The 26876-nt window shown below is 39.7% G+C and overlaps 1 protein-coding gene across 2 annotated transcripts in view; it reads right to left on the bottom strand.

The window, feature by feature from the left end:
• Positions 1 to 22842, bottom strand: part of PDGFD (platelet derived growth factor D) — a 278537-nt gene extending 255695 nt beyond the window's left edge. Inside the window, exon 1 of one of the 2 annotated variants that reach the window (XM_005215730.5) lies at positions 22530 to 22842. In XM_005215730.5, coding sequence (XP_005215787.1) covers positions 22530 to 22653 — 124 coding nt within the window. In that variant the 5' untranslated portion in view covers positions 22654 to 22842. 2 annotated transcript variants of the gene reach the window in all.
• Between the last annotated feature and the right edge of the window lie 4034 nt (positions 22843 to 26876).

The raw sequence follows: 26876 nt of genomic DNA, 5'->3' as shown, positions 1-26876 counted from the left end.
TCCAGCTTGTGCTTCATCCAGCCCAGCATTTTGCATGATGTACTTTGTATATAAGTTAAATAAGCAGGGTGACAATATACAGCCTTAGCGTACTCCTTTCCCAATATGGAACCAGTCTGTTCCATGTCCAGTTCTAACTGTTGCTTCTTGACCTGCTCACTGATGTCTTAGGAAGCACGTAAGTTAGTCTGGTATTCCCATCTCTTTAAGATTTTTCCACAGTTTGTTGTGATCCACATAGCCAGACATTTTAGAGCAGTCAATTAAACAGAAGTAGATGTTTTTCTGGAACTGTTTTGCTTTTTCTATGATCCAACAGATTTTGGTAATTTGATCTCTGGTTCCTCTGCCTTTCCTAAATCCAGCTTGAACATCTGGAATTTCTCGGTTCATGGACTATTGAAGCCTAGCTTGGAGAATTTTGAGCATTACTTTGCTAACATGTGAGACGAGTGCAATTGTGCAGTAGTTTGAACATTCTTTGGCATTGTCTTTCTTGGGGGATTGAAATGAAAACTGACCTTTTTCAGTCCTGCAGCCACTGCTGAGTTTTCCAAATTTGCTGGCATGTTGAGTGAAGCACTTTAACAGCATCATCTTTTAGGATTTGAAAGAGCTTATCTGGATTCCATCACCTCCATTAGCTTTGTCCATAGTGATGCTTCCTAAGGCCCAGTTGACTTTGCATTCCAGGATGTCTGGCTCTAGATGAGTGATCACATCATCGAGGTTATCTGGGTCATGGAATCTCTTTTGTATAGTTCTTCTGTGTATTCTTACCACCTCTTCTTAATTTCTTCTGCTTTTGTTAGGTCCATACCATTTCTGTCCTTTATTGTGCCCATCATTGCATGAAATATTCCCTTGGTCTCTAATTTTCTTGAAGTGATCTCTAGTCTTTCCCATTCTATTGTTTTCCTCTATTTCTTTGCATTGATCACTTAGGAAGGTTTACATCTCTCTCCTTGCTATTCTTTGGAACTCTACACTCAGATGGATATATCTTTCATTTTCTCCTTTGCTTTTCACTATTCTTATATTCTCAGTTATTTGTAAGGCCTTCTCAGACAACCATTTCACCCTTTGCATTTCTTTTTCTTGGGGATGATTTTGATCACCATCTCCTGTACAGTGTAATGAAACTCTGTCCACAGTTCTTCAGGCACTCTGTCTATCAGACCTAATTCCTTTTATCTATTTGTCATTTTTTCACCATTTTCAATTCCATAAAAGGATTCCTGATTCTGTGTGGTTGGTAACTATCTCTAATTAGAGCTGTTACAGCTTCATGTTTTAACACTGTCACATTAATGATACCACATATATTTAGGTCATGCATGAGAATATTTATTCTCAAGCATATTTGCATAAATATTTGCATATATTTTGCATAAATATTTGCATATATTTTGCACAAATATTTGCATGTTTATGCAAAATTGCATATTCATGATATGCAAAATATATAATACATTTGAACAAATAAATGCACATGTATGTGCATACCTGTGTATATATTGAACACATATGTAAATGTTATCATAGCACTGGGTATATGTATACATGTATGAATATATACATAATATATGCATAGTATATAAGTGCATAGTTGATCTAATAGATTGTTTAAAAGTCTACCTTATCTACTTAACATAGTGCCTTACTAACAACAGATATTCAGGAAATATCTGTCAAATTAATCAAGTTTTCAGATCTCCTGTGAGTTCTCTTGCCACCAAATCTCCAAGCTCCTGATGCAATTAAATGAGAGTTTGATATATGATTTACCACGTTTTAGAAAAATCTAAGGTCTAAGAACTTCTTTCAGTTGCTAAAGAATCTGCCTGCAATGCAGGAGACCCCAGTTTGATTCCCGGGTCAGGAAGATCTGCTGGAGAATCGATAGGCTACCCACTCCAGTATCCTTGGGCTTTTCCGGTGGCTCAGCTGGTAAAGAATCCACCTGCAATGCGGGAGACCTGGGTTCAATTCCTGGGTTGCAAAGATCCCCTGGAGATGGGAAAGGCTACCCATTCCAGTATTCTGGCCTGGAGAATTCCATGGACTAAGTCCAGGGGGTTGCACGACTGAGCGACTTTCACTTTCTTTTCAAGAGACTGACAACAATAACTAATGATAAAATAGAATAATCATAGCAATATACTATCATAAAGATTATGTGAATGTGGTCTCTAACTCTGTATTGATATCTTACTGTACACATAGAATGTCTTCCATTTTAACTAAGCACTTACCATGTGCTGTGACCTTAACATTCACTGTTTAAGATACAACAGTAAAGCCAGAAAATTTCACTTTCCTTCTTCACAAGTTCATAGACAAGTCATGTCCTTACCATAGATCTTAGAAACTTCAGCATATGATTTGATTTTTTTTTTCTTACGTTGAGAAATTTCAACTTTTCACTTATAGGAAGTACTTCAAGGCTGCTCTGGCATGTCTGAATTGCCAGCATCGTTATCCTTGGGCTTTGGGGCCATTGTTGAGCAAAATAAGGGTGACTTGAACACAGCACTGTGATATCACAACATAACCTATGACAGCTACTGAGTGACTAACGGGCAGGGCATGTTGGACAAAAAGATGATTCACTTAGTCAGTGGACTCCAGTGGGATAGTGTGAGATTTCATCATGCTACTCAAAATGCACACAATTTAAAACTTGTGGTTTTTTTCTTTTATTTTTGGAATTTTCCATTTAATAATATGTTCTCACTGCAGTTGACTGTGTGCAACTGAAACCATGGAAAGAAAAATAATAGATAAGGTGGTAACACTGTACAACAGACCTGTGATGTGTGTGTGTATAAGTGTATATATATATATGTGTGTGTATATATATATATATATATATACATATATATGTATATGTATATGTGTGTGTGTGTGTGTGTGTGTGTGTGTGTAAGCAGAAATGCATACAAGGTAAGTAATACAAAAGAACTGCACTAACTGTGTTCACTAGTCTGCCAGACTGTTTTAAATTAAGACTAGACCATGTGGCTAAGCCAGTTCTTGGGGTAATGGTCCCTTTTAATGAACAGCATTAATTTGCTCATCTGGTAGAAGATATTTTTACATTTCTTCAGAGCAAACCTCAAATGACAAGATATGTACCTTAACACCAGGGAATCATCCAGATTTTGTCAAGCCTGATACACTATTTGTGATGCTCTCTTTAAGAAAAGTAACAATTTATGTTATAAATATAAAATTAGGTACAGGGCCTTGGAAGGGACCTAGTAAGGGAAGGACTTCGAAGTTTAATTAGCTTCACCATCAGCCTACCACTGCTACCCACAGACACCATGCTCTTGCTTCAAGACTGAGCTTCATCTCAACCGCACTCTGCTGATGTTCATTCAATCATTTACTGAGGGTCTCCTATGTAGCTGGTATTAGCTACATAGTATACAGGGATACTGGAGGAGTAAATGGCAACCCACTCCACTGTTCTTGCCTGGAGAATCCCAGGGACGGTGGGGCCTGGTGGGCTGCCATCTATGGGGTCGCACAGAGTCGGACACGACTGAAGCGACTTAGCAGCAGCAGCAGCATACGGGGATACAGTATGGAATAAAAGATATAAAATATCTATCCTAACAGAGATTAGATTCTTGGGAGAAGGAAGAACATACACAAGTAAAAATGAATGATAAAATTTCAGGTAGAGAAGGATGAACACCAAGCACTGCCGCCACTGCTGCTGCTAAGTCACTTCAGTCGTGTCCGACTCTGTGCAACCCCATAGACAGCAGCCCACCAGGCTCCCCCATCCCTAGGATTCTCTAGGCAAGAATACTGGAGTGGGTTGCCATTTCCTTCTCCAATGCATGAAAGTGAAAAGTCAAAGTGAAGTCGCTCAGTCGTGTCCAACTCTTAGCGACCCCATGGACTGCAGCCCACTAGGCTCCTCCGTCCATGGGATTTTCCAGGCAAGAGTACTGGGGCATACTAAAAAAAGTCATTGTTTTCAAAACCACTCCTTCACTAAAAACAAAAAGAGCCTTATGAATGAAAGGTTTTCTGTAACAACAGAGTTATGCTGTGTCCTGACATAAAGGGTTGCTGAAGAGATTCTGAGCTCGTGAGGCAGTGCCTTTCTCAGCCTTCCTTAGCCTTTCCGATCTTGGGTGGGTGTTCTGAAAACGAGGCACACCATGCTGAAGACTTCCTGGGATGAGATGTCAAAATGGGAGACTCAGGTTGAGATTCCCAGTAAAAGAAAGACATCTTATAGCAAAAAGAGTTTTATATGACATTACTTATAAGCTTCTCACAAGAACACAAGTTCAATGAGATGTTTCTAAATCAGTTAGGGGAAAACAAGACACCTTTACAAGTCATTTTACTTGGTAGAACACTTTTGCTTGCCCAAATTACAAACAGATTAAAAGGCCATGCCAACCAACTGCCAACCAAAAGACTGCTAAAAATACATCACTTAGCAAAAGTAGAAGTTATTTTTGTTTCTGTAACAACTTTTATTAATCACTTTTCACTTCTGGGCCATGAAGTAAATAAATTATAGACCTGAGATTTTAAAATACAAAACAATTGTTTCATAACATTTAATTTTTCCCAAAATAGCATACACCAAATGTATGTATGCTGTCTAAAACCAAGGAGATATCAGTAATTTAATAAAAATCTGAACCAAATATATAATATAATAGGTTAACCTCCTCCCACACACATAGCGGTTTTTTGTTTTTTTTTTTCCAAAAATCTTTCACTGATCAGCCAGAAAGAGTACTTTTTTTTTTTTAATGGTCAAGTGATAAAAGAGAATGGTGTCATTCAGTTCAGTTCAGTCGCTTAGTCATGTCCGACCCCATGAATCACAGCACACCCGGCCTCCCTGTCCATCACCAACTCCCGGAGTTCACTCAAACTCACATCCATCGAGTCAGTGATGCCATCCAGCCATTTCATCCTTCGTCATCCCGTTCTCTTCCTGCCCCCAATCCCTCCCAGCATCAGGGTCTTTTCCAATGAGTCAACTCTTTGCATGAGGTGGCCAAAGTACTGGAGTTTCAGCTTTAGCATCATTCCTTCCAAAGAACACCCAGGGCTGATCTCCTTTAGAATGTACTGGTTGGATCTCCTTGCAGTCCAAGGGACTCTTAAGAGTCTTCTCCAACACCACAGTTCAAAAGCATCAATTCTTCATCATTCAGCTTTCTTCACAGTCCACATCCATACATGACCACTGGAAAAACCATAGCCTTGACTAGATGGACCTTTGTCAGCAAAGTAATGTCTCTGCTTTTCAATATGCTATCTAGGTTGTTATTACCTAAGTCAAATTAAGGTGTAAATGAAAGAGACAACCGGTGTTGGTTAAACACAGCTTTTTTTTTTTTTTTTTTCCATTCATGACAGAGAAATGAAGAGCTGCTGCTATTTTCAAAAGAAGCTTCTCAAAAATCAGAAAAATTTGTACCTGTATATAAATTGCGTAGCCTGGTTGACTGCAAGTTTATGAGATAACTGCATTTTTTAAAAAAGAGATTACATGAAAATAACCAGGAACATCAACTATAACAATGTTGATATAATAAGAAAACAAAATATAGGCCACATAAAACTTGCCTATGCTAGGTTATTAATCCCCCTAAAAACTTACATAGTTAATTTAAACATGTTGCAACAAAGAAAGGGATATACAGTTTTCAGAAACTCAACATTTTTTAAGTTAAAAAAATGATAGCTTGTGTTGGTTTAAATAAGTGATCTTAAGATAACTGTGCTGTTCAAATCAGTAATGCCTAGCATCATGTCGTTACTGAGTATTTGAAATGCACTAGTCTGAAATAGGATGTGTTATATGTATATATATATAACATGCATATCATATTTGAAGGTTCCATATGATAATAAGGATATAAAAGAAATCTCAGTATTTTTAAAATATTTATTAAACATTGAAATAACAATATTTGGATACAGACTGGATTGAATAAAATATATTATTCAAATTAACTTCTGTTTGTTAGTTTCTTCTGTGGTTACTAATTTTTAAAATAACATTCATTTGCATTATACTTCTATTGGACAGTGATGGCCTACAGTGGTAAGAGTTGGGTTCAATTTGAGTTAAGGGCTCAGGTATTCAACTGGAATTCTCGGATTCTGTCCTAAGCTCCAAATTTCTAATAAACCTAACATTTGCCAATATGTCATCAAGAAAGATCTATGTCCCATCAACTAACATATAATATCATGACTGTACTAACACATATAGTATTATTATCAGCATACTATCTATTCCAACAAGTACTCTGTGGATGGTAGCTACTATCACATAATTAACACATCATTAATTAACAAAGTAATTATTATCACATCACTTTCAGCACTTTTCCCCACATCACTTTCAACACTGTTCCCCAGTACAGAAAGTGACACATGACAGTCTCACAACAAAAGTCTGTGGCAAAAGCAAATGAGTAAACTAGGAGCTAAAAATGCATAAGTGGCATGTTTGGGTAAAGGGAAATATTCAAGAATCAATGAAAGTCTGATAAAATAGAATCACTGTGCTTTCCCATCATGTCAGGACTTAATCTTCTCTGAAAAACAGGTAAGATTTGGAACCAGAATTTCCTAAACATTCTGATATGGAACTAGAAGAGTGGAAGTAAGGCTTATCTTACTAGAGAATTCTCAAGGGCAGGGATCTAAATTCATCATTTGTCAATACAGCTGTATTGGTCAATGAAATTTCATAAACAGAAAACTGGACTCAACAAAAAGGCAGTTCAACCATTCATCTTTCAACTCAAAGGCCCTTTATTAGTTTCCCGTGATTGCTGTAACAAAGTCCCACAGGTTTACTGGCTTAAAATACATACAGTTATTCTGTTAGAGTCTGGAAGTCAGAAGTGTGAGGTCAGTTCAGAGAGCCAAAATCAAGGTGCCAGCAAGGTCTTGCTCCTTCTGATGCTCTGGGGGGAATCTCTTCCTTGCATCTTCCAGCCTCTGGTGGCTGCTGGCAGTCCTTGGCTTGTGGCCACATCACTGAAATCTCTGTTTCTGTGGTCACACTGCCCCCTACTCTGCCTGTGTCAAATCTCCCTACATCTCTACCCTGTAAGGACATTTGTGATTGCATCATGGCCCAGCCAGATAATTCAGGATAATCTCACCATTCAAGATCCAAAGCACAATCACACTTGTAAAGTCTTTGCCACATACTGTAGCACTTAGACACGCTAGAATTGGGACCTGAGGATCATCATTTACCATCATACAGACCACAATAAATAGTTTTCCAATATGCTCTAAAGCATTCACTAAAAACAATCATTTTTGTATACCACTTTGCAATTTGGGGGCTGCCCTGGTAGCTTAGTGGTAAAGAATCTGCCTGCCAATGCAGGAGACACAGGTTCGATCCCTGGGTCAGGAATATCCCCTGGAGAAGGAAACTGCAACCCACTCCAGTATTCTTGCCTGGAAAATCCTGTGGACAAAGGAGCTTTACAGTCCTTGGGTTCGTAAAAGAGTCAGATGCAACTTAGTGACTAAACAACAACAAAAGCAACGATGTTTTTTGCAATTTTTACTAAAACTGGATTAACTGCACCATTTCCTTAATGAAGCAATAATGTGACTATATGCGACTGATTAATGTTCTGCATCCGGACAGAGAGCTGCAGGTTTCATGGTCCTATACTGTTACATGCTCACCGCTCTGCCCTGTGTCTCCTTAGGATTTCAGAAACTGCAGTATTTACAGATGACTTCTCCCCTATGATATCATAATATTTTTTGTCCCCCAGAGTAACTTATTCATCTGACAAGTAATGAGGAGTCCACTTCAAGTCTAGAGTTGTCAACAAGCTGGCCATGTGCTCCAAGGAAATTTGTCAACCAGTGGCTGTGCACATGCGACTATTATTCAGAAAATGATTTTCAACCAATGTTTCTAAATTGGACTTTCAAGAGTTTTATACATGCACACAAACTGGATGAGTAAGGGTTGCTGTTGTTCACTCAGTCTTGCCCAACTTTTTGCAACACCATGGACTGTAGCCTGCCAGCCTCCTCTGTCCATGGGATTCTCCAGGTAAGAAAACTGGAGTGGGTTGCCATTTCCTTCTCCAGAGGATCTTCCCAGACCGAAGATCAAATCCATATCTGCACTGGCAGGCAGATTCTTTCCCACAGAGCCACCAGGATACAAAGCAGTAAAATAGTCACATATTTTCAACATATTCTATTTTTACCTAAAATTTATTGAGCTCATATGTAATAGTTATACATTAATGACAGATTACCAAGATTTGTAATTTGCTGTCTTCAATGTATTTGGAAAATATAAAATTTCCTTAGTTGAGCTGACATGCCCAACCAAGAAAGGGGGTTAAAAAAATAATAAGATGCACAAACCAGTCCTTTTTCTGTTGCAATCCAGTGTCAAATAATCATAGTGCATATCACATGTTAAAAAGTTAAGTTGATACTGGTTTTCTTTTTATGACTTCACTCTGTATGACCGACTCTAGGTCCATCCACATCTCTAGAAATGACCAAATTTCATTTCTTTTTATGGCTGAGCAATACTCCTTTGTATATAAGAACCACATCTTCTTTATTATTCATCCATTATTGGACATTTAGGTTGTTTCCATGTGCTGGCTATTGTAAGTGAGAAAGAGAAAAACAAATATTGTATATTAACGCACGTATGTAGAATATAGAAAAATGATACAGATGAACCTATTTGCAGGACAGGAAAAGAGACGTAGATGTACAGAACAGACATGTGGACATGGGGATGGGTAGGGGAGGATGGGATGAATTGGGAAATTAGCATTGATATTTATACACCGTAAAATAGATAGACAGTGGGAACCTGTTGCAAAGTACTGGGAGCTTAGCTGGTGCTGTGTTGAGCGGCAGGTCCAAAAGGGAGGAGACATATGTATACATTATATAGCTGATTTGCTTCACTGTAAAGTAGAAATTAATGCGATTTTGTAAAGCAATTATACTCTGATTAAAAAAAAAAGTTAAGTCATACTGGGTTGGCAAGTGACCTTGTATATTTGCTTTTATGGTTCAAAAATATTTAGCCTAACATCTAAAATGAAGAACACATGACTCCCAGTCCTACAATTAAAATTACTTTTCTGCTCAAATCCTTGATATCATAATAGTAATATTAATAATCAATAAAGGATTTGTCTTTCAGTCTTCACACAGTACTATGCTCAACAGCAGCCTAATCAATATCATTTTTTTCTGAATTAAACATTAGATGACTTAGAGTCACAATTCGGTCAACAGGACACAGTCTTAAAAAAATACGTCGCATGAGGGCAGCACACAGATGGGCCTGTCTTGTCTTTTGTTTATTCCCGTGCATATTTTATCTCATCAACTAAAGTATAAATTTTAGCAGAGAGTGTACCTTAGGCTTAACTGTTTCTGCCTCAGTGGTTAATCCAGAGATTTGCATGCATATCAGGGTTCAGTAAGTATTTGTTAAACAAATAAGTTCAACAAATACTTATTGTTTACAAAAAAAGATCTTCACGATCAAGATAATCACGATGGTGGATGGAGGATGGTGGAAGGGTGATGGGAGGGTGGTGGGAGCCACCACCTAGAGCCAGACATGTGAAGTCAAGTGGGCCTTAGAAAGCATCACTACGAATGCTACTCCACTCCAAAGCTAGTGGAGGTGATGGAATTCCAGTTGAGCTATTTCAAATTCTGAAAGATGATGCTGTGAAAGTGCTGCACTCAATATGCCAGCAAATTTGGAAAACTCAGCAGAGGCCACAGGACTGGAAAAGGTCAGTTTTCATTCCAATCCCAAAGAAAGGTAATGCCAAAGAATGCTCAAACTACTGCACAATTGCACTCATTTCACATGCTAGTAAAGTAATGCTCAAAATTCTCCAAGCCAGGCTTCAACAATACGTGAACTGTGAACTTCCAGATGTTCAACCTGGTTTTAGAAAAGGCAGAGGAACCAGAGACCAAATTGTGAACATCCGCTGGATCATCAAAGAAGCAAGAGAGTTCCAGAAAAACATCTATTTCTGCTTTATTGACTATGCCAAAGCCTTTGACTGTGTGGATCATAATAAACTGTGGAAAATTCTTCAAGAGATGGGAATAGCAGACCACCTGATCTGCCTCTTGAGAAACCTATATGCAGGTCAGGAAGCAACAATTAGAACTGGACATGGAACAACAGACTGGTTCCAAATAGGAAAAGGAGTACGTCAAGGCTGTATATTGTCAGCCTGCTTATTTAACTTCTATGCAGAGTACATCATGAGAAACGCTGGGCTGGAAGAAACACAAACTGGAATCAAGATTGCTGGGAGAAATATCAATAACCTCAGATATGCAGATGAGACCACCCTTATGGCAGAAAGTGAAGAGGAACTAAAAAGCCTCTTGATGAAGGTGAAAGAGGAGAGTGAAAAAGTTGGCTTAAAGCTCAACATTAAGAAAACGAAGATCATGGCATCTGGTCCCATCACTTCATGGGAAATAGATGGGAAACAGTGGAAACACTGTCAGATTTTATTTTGGGGGGCTCCAAAAAATCACTGCAGATGGTGACTGCAGCCATGAAATTAAAAGACGCTTACTTCTTTGAAGGAAAGTTATGAGCAACCTAGATAGCATATTGAAAAGCAGAGACATTACTTTACCAACAAAGGTCCGTCTAGTCAAGTCTATGGTTTTTCCAGTGGTCATGTATGGATGCGAGAGTTGGACTGTGAAGAAAGCTGAGCGTCGAAGAATTGATGCTTTTGAACTGTGGTGTTGGAGAAGACTCTTGAGAGTCCCTTGGACTGCAAGGAGATCCAACCAGTTCATTCTGAAGGAGATCAGCTCTGGGTGTTTATTAGAAGGACTGATGCTAAAGCTGAAACTCCAGTACTTTGGCCACCTCATGCGAAGAGTTGACTCATTGGAAAAGACTCTGATGCTGGGAGGGATTGGCGGCAGGAGGAGAAGGGGACGACAGAGGATGAGATGGCTGGATGGTATCACTGACTCAATGGACGTGAGTCTGAGTGAACTCCGGGAGTTGGTGATGGACAGGGAGGCTTGGTGTGCTGCAATTTATGGGGTCGCAAAGAGTCGGACACAACTGAGCGACTGAACTGAACTGGATAAATAAGTAGTGTTTATGTTGCTGCTGTTGAGTTTGGTGAACAGTAGTAAACTAAAGAATTGAATCAAAACAATATGAAATCACAGTGGCTCTTCCCAGAGTATTCAAATAATCTTCAAATATGCTTCACTTTAAATTACAAATAGGTCTTATACCATCCTCTTTTGTATTTTTTTTTTTAATTAGCAACTGTCTAAAAAAATCCTTTAACTCCATATTCCAACTTCATCTATGGACTTTTTTGCTTTCATAGGAAATGTGTACTTTTTAAAAATTCTATTCAATAGCAACTCTCTTGTTAAATCCTCAGTAAAACAGTGTGAACATGCTCTCTATAGATAAATCTTTAAACAAAATGGAGATGCATTACTTTTTCCTCAGCTTTCCATAGTCAATAATCCTGACTGAACCTCAAGACTTGTTTCATGATCCTTAATTTATTTCTATCCTTTCTTTTGAACTTTTATTAAGTACTGGGAAATTCTTTTGGCAGTGCTCAAATACTCATTTTGGAAAAGAAAGGTATACCGAAAAGGATTGATTCTAGTCAGAGTATGTGCGAGGCTTTTTGGTAGGGGAAGGCAGGCTTGGGGTGCAGGGGAAACAGTTGAAGACCCTCCACATTTCACTGATATTAGTCCAAAATTAATCTCTAATGTCACGTTTATGTCTAAGGCAGCAGTCTAAAAGAATATGTGATCTTGAAATTTTCCATAAAGTCATTTGGAAATGACCAATTCTTCACACCAAACCACTGTTTATAATGGCTATGAAAGCATGTCATGTTATAAGAACTCTGAGAATATCAGGTATTATTATTAGCTAGTTAGTGTTAGTCGCTCAGTCTGTCCAACTCTTTGCAACTCTATGGACTATAGCCCTCTGTCCATGGGATTCTCCAGGCAAGAGTACTGTAGTGGGTTGCCATTTCCTTCTCCATGGGATCTTCCCAACCCAGGGATCAAATCCAGGTCTCCTGCATTGCAGGTGGATCCTTTACCACTGAGCCACCAGGGAAGCCCGGATGATGATGACCATGATGATGATATACCCACAGTCATGAATACCACTCACTTTGAAGCATGATAGTACAGAGCTGATTACTTCATGTTCACTGTGAATGCATTTCATGCAAATAAGTGATTCTATTTTATTTCATTCCTCTAGATTTCATCCACATGAATACTGCACAAGCTCCTAAAGCTTAAAATGTCCACAAATTAATTTTCTATTTCCATGACCTCTCATCTGTTCTTCCTCTTCTAGTCCTCATCCTGTTCAATAATACAAACAGCCTTCCAGACAATTAACAGAAACTTTACAGAATTTAAACATCCTTGTGCCATTCATTTACAATCTGATAGGGCTCACATGGCCTAAAGATCAGTCGTAAAAAGAAGACAGTGATTGGCTGATTTATGACTCTTCAAACCTTGTTGCGGAGAAGTCCTGCATACCAAGTAATAATACACAGTGAGGGTGCACAGCTTCATTAAATGCAATGAGTATGCTTACATCAGCAGATGGCAGATATGGAAATAAACAGGTACCATAGAAATATGGGGAAAATAAAGGAGTAGCCAGTTCTACCTGGAGAGGAGATGAGAAGTCAGGAAAGGCTATGAAGGGTGTACAGTTCCTGTCTAAAATGGGATGCCTGGTTAGCACAGTCACTCAACAGTTCATTCAAAAACAATCATGATGTGTCTGGAAGAAAAACAATAAAAGGATTAATACTGTTAAGGAATTCACTAGTGGATGTATAACCCAATATTTTAAACAATGAATCCTTTTATTCTGAGGCCTACTGAATTGGAGCATTTACTTTAGGTGCCAGTAGGATCACCCATTTACTAACCTCAAGAAGTAAAGTATAAAGACAGATTGAGAGCTCGGAAAAGAGGGAGAAGCAGTAAAAATAGATTTACAGGTCATTCACACATAAGAAGCAACTGACACTTTGCACAAAAACTAAGATCCTCTAGAGACTACCAGTGAGAAAAATGAAGGTCAGAGCCTTGAAAACATACCAGTATTTAAAGGGCAGACAGGAAGATGAAGACCCAGCCAAGGAGACAAAAAAACGTAAATAGGTAAAGAGGACTCAGGGATATGAGGGAAAGCATCTATGTGGTTATTCAATGTCATATTTCTATAGTTAGAAGTATTTTGCCTTTTAAGATATTGTTTATCACATGTATATGTGCATATGTGTGTGTGTGTGTTAGTTGCTCAGTCGTGTCCAACTGTTTGCGACCCCATGGACTATAGCTCACCAGGCTATCTGTCCATGGGATTCTCCAGGCAAGAGTACTGGAGTGGGTTGCCATTTCCTTCTCCCGTATATGGTGCATATCTACCTCCAAAAAACTGAAGCTGTAGAGCTAGATAGGTTGTACTATGAGATTATTTTTTAATTTTAAATGTTTTTTTTAATATTAATAAGATCCCTATTTTAGTCTAAGATTGTTCCCACTTTTTTCACTGTTCATAATTGTCACAGTGACAAAACATAAGATACACTTTTAAAACCTTCTCTCATCTTGCTTCTCCAAAGAATCTAAAATAAGTACTGTGTTAATTTTGGCTGTATTTCTATCACTATTTCAAACTTACATTTAGGAGTAGTTAAGGCAAAGGGGGCTAGTGTGAAACCAAAGGAAGAAATCATTTCTAAAAGAGACCTGCCAATCGCAGAGAAGGCTATAGTTCATAGTGACCTCACCCGGAGGGGTAGGGATGACTTCAAATTGCAGTGAGTAAGGGACACATGAAGTAGAGACAATGAGGCATAGTGAGACTGAAGAAGTTTATATGGTGATAAAATGAAAAAAAAAAAACACTTTTTTATATAAAAAATATTAAAACGGCTTTTATATGCTATGGGAGAATGCAAAGACACTTAAACATATGTGTTGGCTAACAGGAAGGAGCCAGTAAGAAGGGAAAGTATAAATACAGAAGAGCAGCAAACTTTGAGTTTAGGGCACGGGTTTAAAGGAGTCAGAAGGAGGCAGAATCCTGCAGAAGACAAGAGCACAACACCCTCGAGCCCAGCTGGACAGAGTCTGCCTTGTAAGAGCACTGCTGCCTCCCTGACCCCAACAGGGTGTCAGCACTAATCTCAGTCTCACACTGCTGTTGCTTAGCAACTACACCATTTGCCGAAGCATCAGCTGTGTTCAACTAAATCAGTAAGATGATATAGACATATTGCTATCTATCTAGAATAAACTGAAGTTAATTAAAGTTATTCCAATCCATAATAATGCAGTTGTTTTTATTTTCCAGCCAAAGAGCTAGATTTTGCATTTATCCCTAAATTGTGTTTCTATAAGGTTCAGTTCAGTTCAGTTGCTCAGTTGTGTCTGACTCTTTGCGACCCCATGAATTGCAGCACTCCAGGCCTCCCTGTCCATCACCATCTCCCTGAGTTCACTCAAACTCATGTCCATTGAGTCAGTGATGCCATCTCATCCTCTGTCGTCCCCTTTTCCTCTTGCCCCCAATCCCTCCCTGCATCAGTCTTTTCCAATGAGTCAACTCTTTGCATGAGGTGGCCAAAGTACTGGAGTTTCAGCTTTAGCATCATTCCTTCCAAAGAACACCCAGGGCTGATCTCCTTCAGAATGGACTGGTTGGATCTCCTTGCAGTCCAGAGGACTCTCAAGAGTCTTGTCCAACACCACAGTTCAAAAGCATCAATTCTTCGGTGCTCAGCTTTCTTCACAGTCCAACTCTCACATCCATACATGACCACTAGAAAAATCATAGCTTTGACTAGACGGACCTTTGTTGGTAAAGTAATATCTCTGCTTTTCAATATACTGTCTAGGTTGGTCATAACTTTCCTTCCAAGGAGTAAGCGTCTTTTAATTTTATGGCTGCAGTCAAGATCTTAGTCCATCATTTCAACCTTAGAGGCATGTAGATTCTCTAATTCAGTAAACTACAGCCTGAAGGCTCACTGCCTGTCCTTGTAAATAAAGTTTTACTCGAACGCAGCCACACACATTCATTTATGCAATTCCTATGGCTGCTCATAATGGCAGAGTTGTTGAGTAGTTGCAGTAGAAACCACATGACTTTAGGGAAGCCTAAAATATTTACTATCTGGCCTTTTGTAGAAAAGGATCAGCCAAACTCTGCTTCTAATCCAACCTATAAACTATTTTTTCCAAGTAAAATATGCAAGTAGATGTGTTTTCTGTGTCTTCATTCAAGTTATTAAGAATTCTGAATTCAACAGGGTCTAATCCACAATGCAAATTAAAAATTCCTGTTCACTTTCCTCTTGTTTAACACAAATCTATTAGTTATCACTAAAAGAATAAGAACAGTTCATTATTACCCAGACTACAATTGTTCTTTTCCACAAAGCTGTCATAGTGAGTGTTGTCAACCTTCTGGATGAAATCCATATATACCTCAGCTAATACCATGTCCAGTTTATGATCCTGATAAACCATACAATCTAAAATTTCCTTTATGATTCAAAAACATTCTCTAAAAATCATCAGTCTTACTAGGTTATAATATAGTATATCCCTGGTGATATACAGAGATAGGTTAAAGACCATTTGGGCTGCTATAAACATTTTCTACAGACTGAGTGACTTAAAACTACAGAAATGTTTGTCTTACAGTTTGAGAGGCTGGGAAGTCCAGCAGATTCCTTGTCTTTTTGCTGCCTCCTCATGTGGCATAAAAGGAAAGGATGTGTCTGGGATCTCTTTTATAAGTGAGCTAATCTCATTCATGTGGAGAAGGCAATGGCACCCCACTCCAGTACTCTTGCTTGGAAAATCCCATGTATGGAGGAGCCTGTTAGGCTGCAATCCACGGGGTCACTAGGAGTCGGACAGGACTGAGCGACTTCCATTTCACTTTTCCCTTTCATGCACTGGAGAAGGAAATGGCAACCCACTCCAGTGTTCTTGCCTGGAGAATCCCAGGGACAGGGGAGCCTGGTGGGCTGCCATCTATGGGGTCGCACAGAGTCGGACACGACTGAAGTGACTTAGCATAGCAATCTCATTTATGAGGACTCTGCTCTTATGATTTAAACATATCCCAAGGACTCCACTTCCTGATATCATCACATTGGAGGTTGGGCTTTCAATATACAAATTTGGAGGGGACACACACTTTCAGTCCATTCCAGGCTGGAACTACTCTCATCTGACTCATTAGAAACCTAAGCCAGCTGTGCCTGCTCAGGTCTGAAAAAAGTAAGAGGAGGCAGGAAAGCTACTAGCTGTCCCTTCTCATTTTGGCTCACAGTGTGAGTATTTTGAGCCAGTCCTGTTCCCTCTCCTAATGCCACACTCTGGCTGTGCTGTGGACATGGAAGCCACACATGAAAATGAGATAGAGCTGCACGCTGCACGGAAGCAAAGGAAAAGAGTATTTAAGTTTCTACCATGGAGTTTTGTGAGCTCATTTACACACGTTGTGATATAGATTTGGATTCTTTTCAATTGTTTTTTAATTGAAGGATGACTGCTTTACAGAATTGTGTCGGTTTCTACCAAACATCAACATGAATTTGGTTTTTAAGTGGATTTGTTGCACATTTATTGCTCATTTGGTTTCATTTTACATAGCTGAAGCTGCTGAATAGTGAATTCTGTAAAAGTACACTGTTGCTGTATTGTTTAGTAAATGTCTCAGCAAAATGCGGAACTTATCAGCAGCTTCTCACACTGGGTCTGAAATGACTAGCTTAAAACTAATATGGCACTTCAACCCATTCTCAGATCCCACACTTAGGCACTGTGTCACTGAGTTCTTCAGTCCAAAGGAGGCCTGCTAAGTTTAAAAAATCAAGAGTCCTAATATACAAGGTTTCAAATCATGTTTGGCTTATATTTATAGGGAAAGCCCTGCACCCAAAACTGACTGTCTTTACACTTCACAAAAAGTGTTCAAGTAAAAACTTCCAAACTTGGTAAAAGATCACTCTTCATAACTAAAGACAGTTCATGTGCTATGACCTCCCGATCTGCACATGGCACAATCACAAAAAAAAAAAAAACAAAAACAAAAAAACCCAGTATTAATCCATCAAAATTAAAGCGAATATATGAATGTCAGCATATCTGGGTGAACAGCAAAGATATATTACTATATGCATCATCAGTGCTTGTAAGAAATAAGGCATGCTTCATTCTTTTTCTGAAAAAGAAGTTCTTGGAAGAAAATATTTCTTCCCGTCTGTGCACTTGTGCACTTCAGTGTCTCGTGGGCGTATTTCTTTTTTTAGGACTTACACTTGGTCCTGAAATACTGTACAGGGAGCCAGAATATTTCTGCTGCAGCATTTGTCCTGGATTCTTTGCTTTTACTATTATGTATCATCCTCTTGCAGCATTTTGTTGAAATGGTCCTTCACGTAAAAGTTACATAAAATTTCCCCTTATAAAATTGCATAAATTCTGAAATGTAGAAGTTGGAAATAACTTAAAATGTTGTCAAACACTAACCAGGTCACTTTTGTGATTTACATTACCCTAATGAGACCTCAGATCCAGTTAATAAAATCTAATGTCTAGTGTGCTTAGCTACAGAGGGGCTTCCAGGGTGATGAGACCTCAGTGATACTCAGGTTCTGGGAACTGTAAATTCAGAAATTTCAGACTAGGCTCCTATTTTAATATGGGCAGAATTTTATTTAAATGTTCAGCTAATGCCTTTTTACACTAATCATATCACTTCAGCAAAGAAAGCTCGAGAGTAAGTTCCAGAAGGAAGATGATTGGCGTTGTGACTCAGCTCTCAAGGACAGAGACACAAATGTCCACATCCTCCAGACCCGAAGAATGAGGGGATTCTCTGAGACCACATGTACTCAGGAATCCCATGTGACTCTGGGGACATTGCTTCACTGTTTGATCCTACTGTACTAAAACAATAACATTTTGCTTTCATTTGCTAAAAGGGAAAAACCCTGTATTCAAAAATCACTGTCATTTAATGAATTAGTATAACTCACAGCCTTACAGCATCTTTCACTTCTCTCTCTCTCTCTCTCTCTATATATATATATATATGTGTGTGTGTGTGTATATATATATATCTGGCTAAACTCACCTTTAAAAAAAAAACTCTATTAAGTAAAATGACCTATGATGACAAGTCAAAGTCATGTTGCATTTAAAATATGTAATTTCCATGATTTTTTGTAAAATTATGAGTTTTTAATATACTTAGAGTGAAGATATAAATACACAAGAATATCAGATTTATCACTAATCCGATTCTCAGCTTTCACTTTAAAAGTAATTTGGTTCTATTCTCATGCTTGTGCTCAGTTGCTCAGTTGTGTCCCACTCTTTGTTACTCCATGGATGGTAGCCTGCCAGGCCCCTCTGTCCCTGGAATATTCCAAGCAAGAATACTAGAATGGGTTGCCATGGCCTCCTCCAGGAGATTTTTCCAACCCAAAGACTGAACCTTCATTTCTTGCTTCTCCTGCATTGGCAGGTACAGTCTTTACCCCATGCCACACGGGAAGCCCAATTTGTTTATATTATCCTCTGTTTTTTCACCTTTCCTTTAAGCTCTGATCTTTGAATCAAAGTCAATGTGCTGTCATCAATGAGGACAACAGAAACTGATGTTATTTAAGAAATAAGCTTGACTACTTAAAAAAAAAAAAATCTAAGACCACAATTGCTAAAATTGTAGGCCTCTCGCTAGATGATGATAATAGACAATACACAATTCAAGTCCTGGCATATTAACCAAGCAGGTTAATATGAACTAACCAAGAACTAACCAAGCAGAATCATTTGCCACCAACACCTGTACTTTCTGAAAGCAAAACAGGGTCAAGAAAATGAAGAACACATCTGTAATCTTAACTGCCTAAGCAGGAAGCTCTATCTAGTTAGATTTAAAAATAAGTAAGCCATACTGTCAGTTAATTGCTACTTTCACACTTCTTGGTTCACGCTCTGAGAAACACCAGTTGTGGCCAGTTATTATAACAAAAGCACCAACTGCACAGACACTAAAATAAGAACATGGATGCTATTGTTAAAAGCAGATTTTCTCTGTGCCAAGAGGTGGATCAGGAATGGGTATCAAAAGTAAGTTATTCTGAGAAAGCATAACAAATATGATATAAAGAAGCATAGATATTCAATAAAGCACTGCCAACTATTACATTTTAATTCTTTCCAGCTGCAGAACCTGGTTTCCTCCTGGTGACAGAGACCAAATTCAACCACCGGCCTCCTTGGGTTACCTTTATTCATTCTGCAAGCGCTGGCAAGGGCTCTCCAGACACCCCTTTTAAAGCAAGAATATAGAGTGATAAAGAGTTCTGGGAGGCCAGGATACTTCAGCAGAGAGGCCTCCTACACTGAGTAGATGGAGATTATCACTTACCAACCTTCACGCTTTATCTCCAATTCATTTATTAACTATTCCAGTTATCTGGAGCTACTAGGTACAGGGAGATCAAAGAACAAGAGTTTTGTATCAGGCTGGACAGGCTCCAACATGCCTCATGCCAAGGACTGGGGAGGCCTGTCCTCTTAATTCCCTTCTTAGTTCCAGCACTAGGTGGCAGCCGACAGGGCCAGCAGGGACAAAGCCATGGCACCCAGGCATAAAGACGGTCCATCATTGGAGAGTGGTTTCAAACCCTTATCAAGGGCCATATCTAATCTTCTGTTGTGATCTCCTACTTGTAATCTGAGGGCCAAATATTCTCAGGACCCTAAATTAATACTTGGAAACACTTATCTTCATCTTTCCCCTTACTGTATCCTGGGTGTGTGTCCTCCCCAAACTTACACCCTGTTTGAATCGGATCAAGAATATTGTCCTCTGTAATGAGCCACTAGGGAACTTAGACAGAGCAAGTTTAAAATGTCTCAGATCAGAATAAGGATTTAATTTAATAAGTTATTAACTCCTCTGGTCAGCTCAGCTGTTGCCACATAAAATCTCTCAGATGATGTCTAGACTGTATCAAAACCCTTCATTATTGTTCTCACCAAAATGCTACGAAGGGTCTGTCAACCTTTTCTTCATTACTGCCCCTCCCCTCATTAATGAGTCTTTTTAGACATGTTTCCACATATACTCTATGAATTGTTAATACTACAGATATACTGGATACCTGTTTATATGCACTTGCCCTTTGGAAGACCACAAACCATTATAACATATAAAACTTTTTTTCACCACCTAAAATCCAATTACATTCCCTTGGGGCAATATATTATTATTATTTTCTGAGAATGTGTGTCTATAACACTTAAGATAAGCTGCCTTTTGAAAATTCCCCGATCTAAGAGCCCATTATAGTGTAAATTATTTTTACTCTGTATACAACATTTTTATTTTAATCTAACTATCTTTTCCCCTTTCCTAGCCTTCTATATAAATGAGATTGACAGTGAGGAAAGTACTGAGCAGTCTGAACTAATCAAAATGTGTGTGTATGTGTGTGTGTCTATTGTAACTACACAACAGTTCTAGTTCAAATATGATGGAATAAATCTAGAGTAGTTTTCAAACTATTAATTGTTTAAATTAATAAATAAAAACTTTAATTTATTAAAATTAAAGCATTAGCACTTTTCATATAGACTAGACAGATGTACAGAGTTTTAACAACAACAACAAAAACAAAGAGATATGAGCTGTGAGACTTGGTTTTAAAAGTCAGAATCTTGGGTTAATGGGCAATGGTTACATATTTTTCATTTTCTGTCCTTGACTTCTTGTAACTGATACTTGGGAAGTTAAGGATTACAAAATTATGGCTATGAAGTCATGCAAATTATAAATGGCATTTTACTCTATGCAGCTGAAAGGGCACATGAAGTGCAAACATTAACAAATCTAAAAACTCAATGAGTAGAAGATTGTCCCTGGTGGAAACACTAATGAGTGAAACAAAACTATAAAAATTTAGTCTTGAGCCTAAACCTTTTAAAATTTTTATTAAAAAAATGTGTTCAAAATGAAGGCTTATCAAAAGTGCACTGTTAGCATATTTTACATAAAATACTATAATAAGGTAACTGAAATACAGGGTGACCTTCTGCCTGGAAGTGACTCTGTGGTTTCCCTATATCCCCTCCACTTCAGATGACTTCAGCACACTGAAATCCACAGTCTCCTTGCCATCAGAAAATATAACAAAGTTTTTGTTTGCTTGTTTCAAAGCTCAGAAGCTTTTTAGTGATATCCAAACTAAGGACAAGCCAAGAGAGAAACTGATAATAAGAAGGCTAATATGAATTTACCAGCAGTCAAATGTTGCCAGCTCAAAGAGTGAAACTTTGAAGAATAGCTTGGTGAGCTCCTCAGGGGATGTGTCAGAACTTTAAGTAAGCAGAAGGAAAGATATATCATCTGATGAAGGGATAACAAAACAAAACAAAACCAAACTCCTATGGGTCAGTTCAGGTAGGTTGTGGAAGCAGCTGCAAATTATTGGCAACATAAGCTGTAGTTGAGAACTGAGAAATACATTAACTTCAGATCTTGGTGGAGGCCCAGATAGCAAACTCAATTAAAATCATTGGCATCCAGTGGCCCAGGTGTCTTTCATAAAAGGAAAACAAACAAGCCTTTCTGGGACTTTGCTGAAGACTTGGCTGTTGAAGGAGCTTTGCTTCTCGCAAACAGTTGGAAAGACTTCTGTGAAAGAAAACTAATAGCAGGAGTCAGGTCCCCCTGGAATACAGATGAAACTCCAAAAAGCATTTTCTCCCAAATTGTGAGTTTCTGAGCCATGCTGAACTCCACTGGGGAAGTCACTCTGGGGATGAACAGGGCAACAGGCTTCACACCTGGCCTCTCAAGATAAATAATATATAAATAAACTGTCCCTAAGCTCCAGCTACCATTTCCTCTGAAACGAATCATTCCCTCGCCTCCCACTTAAAAAATAAAAATAAATCACCCAGAGAAGGCCACTCTTGAGTCCATCCACCTATGACAAATGCCCCATCTGTTTCAAGCCCACAAGATTAAGAACCTGAGCATGGGGAGGCGCAGCCTGCGTCTTTCTCCAGCTTCCAGGTCCTCCTATCAGTGGACGGATGGACACCGAAATGACTTCTTTAGGGTCCTGGAGATGAGTCACCGGGGCTCTCCGGTCCTCTCCCGCACACCGCCTTCCACACCCTCAGTCCCATTCCCAGGAAGGGGCTCTCAGGGATGGAGGCAGGCACCGGACCCCTCTTCCTCTTCTGCACCCCCTCCCACACACACGCCACCAAGGTTCTTAGGAAAGAACCCGAAGGGGCGGGGGATGGGGGAAACCACAGTGATGACAACCAAAAAAGTAAGTATTTAATTGAAAAAAAATAAAATCTGAGTCTCTTACCATCTCGCCTGAGGTTGGCGTTACGCAAAGCTTTGATAGATGCGCTCTGCGGGGTGGCAGAAGTGTCCCGGTAGCTGCAAAAGTTTGCGCAGACTAGCGTATAGACAAGGACGAGCCGGTGCATTGGGATCAGAGACCCGGGGACAGCGTCACTCCAAGAAAAAGCCGGGACAGGCTCCCGGGACGCGCGCCCGCACTCGCTGGCCCTGGCCTCCGTGCTAGTCGCCGAGCTCTCCGCAAACTTCCTGCATGCCGCGCTCTCCGCGCGGGGGGCGGCCGCACTTCCTCGTGGCGCGGAGAGTTGATCAATGATGACGGGACAAACAACAGGTTGACGTTTGTTCGCCCCCTCCGGTGGCCGACAGCTGCAGCACAGGCGCCCGGACGCCGAGCGGAGCAGCAGCGGCCCCCGCCTGGCGGCGGCGCCCCGGGCTGTACGCACTCGGGCTCCCCGCCGCGGCGCGCCAGGCTCCAGGGCCGAGCCCCGCGCCGCCGCCGGGCCTGGCCGGGCGACCTGGGACGCGACTCCCCCACCTTTCGGGCCTCAGGCCGAGACTGAAGACCAGACAGGCGAGGGGAACCAGGGAGTTGGGGGGCTGGGAGAAATGCGAGAGGGTGGAATCCCCACACTTCTCCGGAGGTGACGGGCTCATCCACCCCAAGACGTGGCTCATCCACCCCAAGACGTGGCTCCTGCCTAGTGATGGGGGCGGGCGTTTGGGGGCGGGGGGGCGCAATTTGAGGAGAAGGGCTGCGGTTCCAAAGTTGTCCTGTACAATAACCAAGGTCAGATTCTGCTCAGTCAAGATTTTGCTAAGTGGAAAAAAAAAAAAAAAAAGGAAAAACTCAATAGCAAGGAGCTTGATTCTGATCTTTTACTTTGAACCCCAGTGAGGTGAAAGTCACTCAGTCATATCCGACTCTTTGAGACCCCATGGACCATACAGTCCATGGAATTCTCCAGGCCAGAATACTGGAGTGGGCAGCCTTTCCCTTCTCCAGGCAATCTTCCTAACCCAGGCATCGAACCAAGGCCTACCCGCATTGCAGGTGGATTCTTTCCCAACTGAGCCACAAAGGAAGCCCTTGAACTCCAGTAGGTGTGGCCTTAGCCAAGTCAAGGTTAATTTCTCAGAGTGAAACTTAGCCTGTCTTAGGTGTGAGGGTTGTATGCGATGAAGTGTAACAGTAAATTGTCAAGGGTGTTTGCATGTGTCCCACTGCCCACCTCCTGCACTGTAGAAAGATCTAGAAATTGGGTGGGGTTTGGCCATTTGAGACTAGCAAAGTGAAGAAGTTAAGGGGGTATTGTCTTCTTGGTCCACAAAGAGAGGCAGGGACATCCAGGCCTTGGGGCCCCCCTACTCTGAGTATGTGGAAGCTCAGAGGTGCAGAGGAAATACCCTTGGAATCCAGATCAGATCAGATCAGTCGCTCAGTCGTGTCTGACTCTTTGCGACCCCATGAATCGCAGCAGGCCAGGCCTCCCTGTCCATCACCAACTCCTGGAGTTCACTCAGACTCACGTCCATCGAGTCAGTGATGCCACACAGCCATCTCATCCTCTGTCGTCCCCTTCTCCTCCTGCCCCCAATCCCTCCCAGCATCAGAGTCTTTTCCAATGAGTCAACTCTTCGCATGAGGTGGCCAAAGTACTGGAGTTTCAGCTTTAGCATCATTCCTTCCAAAGAAATCCTAGGGCTGATCTCCTTCAGAATGGACTGGTTGGATCTCCTTGCAGTCCAAGGCACTTGAGTCCAGGAACTTCTAAATCCTGTCTATAGCCCCCAGGGGTAGGAGACTATATTTGGAAAAGGAGCGGTGAATCAAGACTCTCACTAGGTTTGTCACCTTAAATCATTTGAGCTCCTGAACCTCAGTTTCTTTACTTTAAAAACAAACGAACAAACAAACAAAAACACAAAAGGAGAGTAGTCATTCTTAAGTGCATGGTTGTGGTGATAAGTTATATGAAAGAACTTTAGTGTTTTGCTTTGCTGTAACTGAATCCAAATCCAAATCCAAATTTACTTAATTTCTCTGCTGCTCAAGGATGATATCTAGAAGAGACATTTTTTCATTCTCTTTCAGGCCTTTCAGCTCCTAAAAGTCTGGGATATGAGAATATCTCTATGTATGACATTCATGTATAGACAGAGCCAGAAGCACTAAGATGCCTAGGAAGTTCAGGAAAATTAAACTCGAGATTACACCATCCAAGGCTGACTAGAATATATGTGTTCTTTCTACATACTCAGAAGTTAATGTGGGTTCATCTCTTGGCATTTTTTTGCTAAACAGTGTTACAAACTGTGGGTTTGTGCATTGTGAAATAAATTTCAAGACCAGCATTATTTTTTTTAAATTGACATTTCTTTTTTTTTTAAGAGCCATTTTAGGTTCACAGCAAAATTGAGAGGATGAGACAGAGATTTCCCCTGTGCCACCACAGAAGCATAGCCTCCCAGACCAGCAGATCTACCCACCAGAGAGGCACATCTGCTACAATTGATGAACTTGGTGCACTCTTGGTTACATGTGGTATACATAAAGTTTACATCATGGCTCACATTTGGTGTTGCACATTCTGTGGGTTTGGGCAAATACATCATGGAATATTTGCCATTAAATATTGCGTATTTGCCAATATTCATACCACATTCATCATTATGGTATCATACAAAGTATTTTCACTGCTCTGAAAATCCTCTGCTACAGCATTATTTTTTTAATAAATAGAATGGCATACAATAGTGTAGAAATTTAATTATCAGGGTTCATTACAGATAGTAATGTTGCGTTTTTTCATGACTGTGTTGCTTTATAGATACACAAACATATAGGGATATAAAAGGCATTTCTGTGGGACATAATCAAAAACTTTGTATTCAATAAGTCACTGGGAAAAGAGGTCTCAGAATATAAACAATCCCTGGAAGAGGGACCAAGGAGGGACTTAAAACCTAGGCTGGCATTAGTCATTTATTCACCCAACAAGTTTTATTTAAGCATTAGCTATTCCCTTTTTCCATGCTCTAGTCTAAAAACTCTTGGGATAAAATAGTGAACATGAGAGAGAAACTGTCTGCTTTCTTTGAGTACGTTCTAATGGATGACAGATCATAAACAGGTACATATATGTATTAATAAGAGAAGAGGATTGGAGATTGATGGGCTGGGGGTAATTAAAATATATGATGCTACTTTTAAAATGTGGTTGGAAATACTCATTAAATTTCACCCGTAGCTCCTGACATGAGAATATAGGAAACATGAGAAAATGTACAAGTGGCTTATATTTTTATGACAAGTGTAAACATACTAAAGAGATTTACTTATCTAAATATCTTATATGAAACATTGAATTTAAAGTATTCAAAGTAGTTTTTTTCCAAGATACTAATACTGTGCTGTCTCAAGGCATTATTAATTTATAATGCCAGATAATTACCTGAGAATAGTAAAGGGCATCACACATGATCAACATATTCTTCATTTCTAATGTCGATAAATAACTCCAATCAACTACAAAACCAAAACTTAGGCACCGGAGACTAACCAATTATTTTGAATCTGGTTTTCAGTATTACCTAACAGTTAATTCTTCCTTGGTGGTCCAGTGGTTGAGAATCTGTTTTCTGATGCAGGGGATGAAGGTTCAATCCCTGATGAGGGAATTAAGATCACAAGTGCCCTGGGCATCTAGACCCAGGAACCACAGCTGCTGAGCCCGTGTGTTCTGGAACTCACATGGGTGTGCACCACAGCTAGAGAGAGGCCTGCAAGCTGGAACAGTAACAAAAAAGATCCTGCCAGTCGCAACTAAGACTGGAGGCAGCCAAAAATAAATAATTTTTAAAAACCCTTATAAATTATGTTGACTATATCAACTAAGGTATCACTGTACACAGAATAGAACTTAATAAAAATGAATTGAGAGAATGGGGAAGGTCTGGCATCAAAGTAAAATTGTACCAACTTATTTTTTACAGGTATCCTAAGCTAACTTACCAAAATATTGAATGTCACCACATTTCAAATGTCTGTGGGTCAATTAGAAGAATATGAGGCCCCTCAATGAAAACAGATTTATAAAATTTACTCCTATAGTGTTTATAATAATATAAATCATCTATTTTATGTTTATTTGACTTTTGATGGCATTTAAGTATAAAAGAAACCTATATTATTTAGAAAAATTTTTCAAATGAAGGCAACTAATAATGTTATTGTTTTAGTTGCTAAGTCGTGTCTGATTTGTTGCGATCCCATGAACTATAGCCCACCAGGCACCTCTGTCCACGGAATTTCCCAGATAAGAACACTGGAGTGAGTTGCCATTTCCTT

Source organism: Bos taurus, chromosome 15, assembly GCF_002263795.3.
Source record: "Bos taurus isolate L1 Dominette 01449 registration number 42190680 breed Hereford chromosome 15, ARS-UCD2.0, whole genome shotgun sequence".
Lineage (NCBI taxonomy): Eukaryota > Metazoa > Chordata > Mammalia > Artiodactyla > Bovidae > Bos > Bos taurus.
The sequence above is the reverse complement of the archived record's forward strand: the minus strand, read 5'-3'. Positions and strand labels throughout refer to the sequence as shown.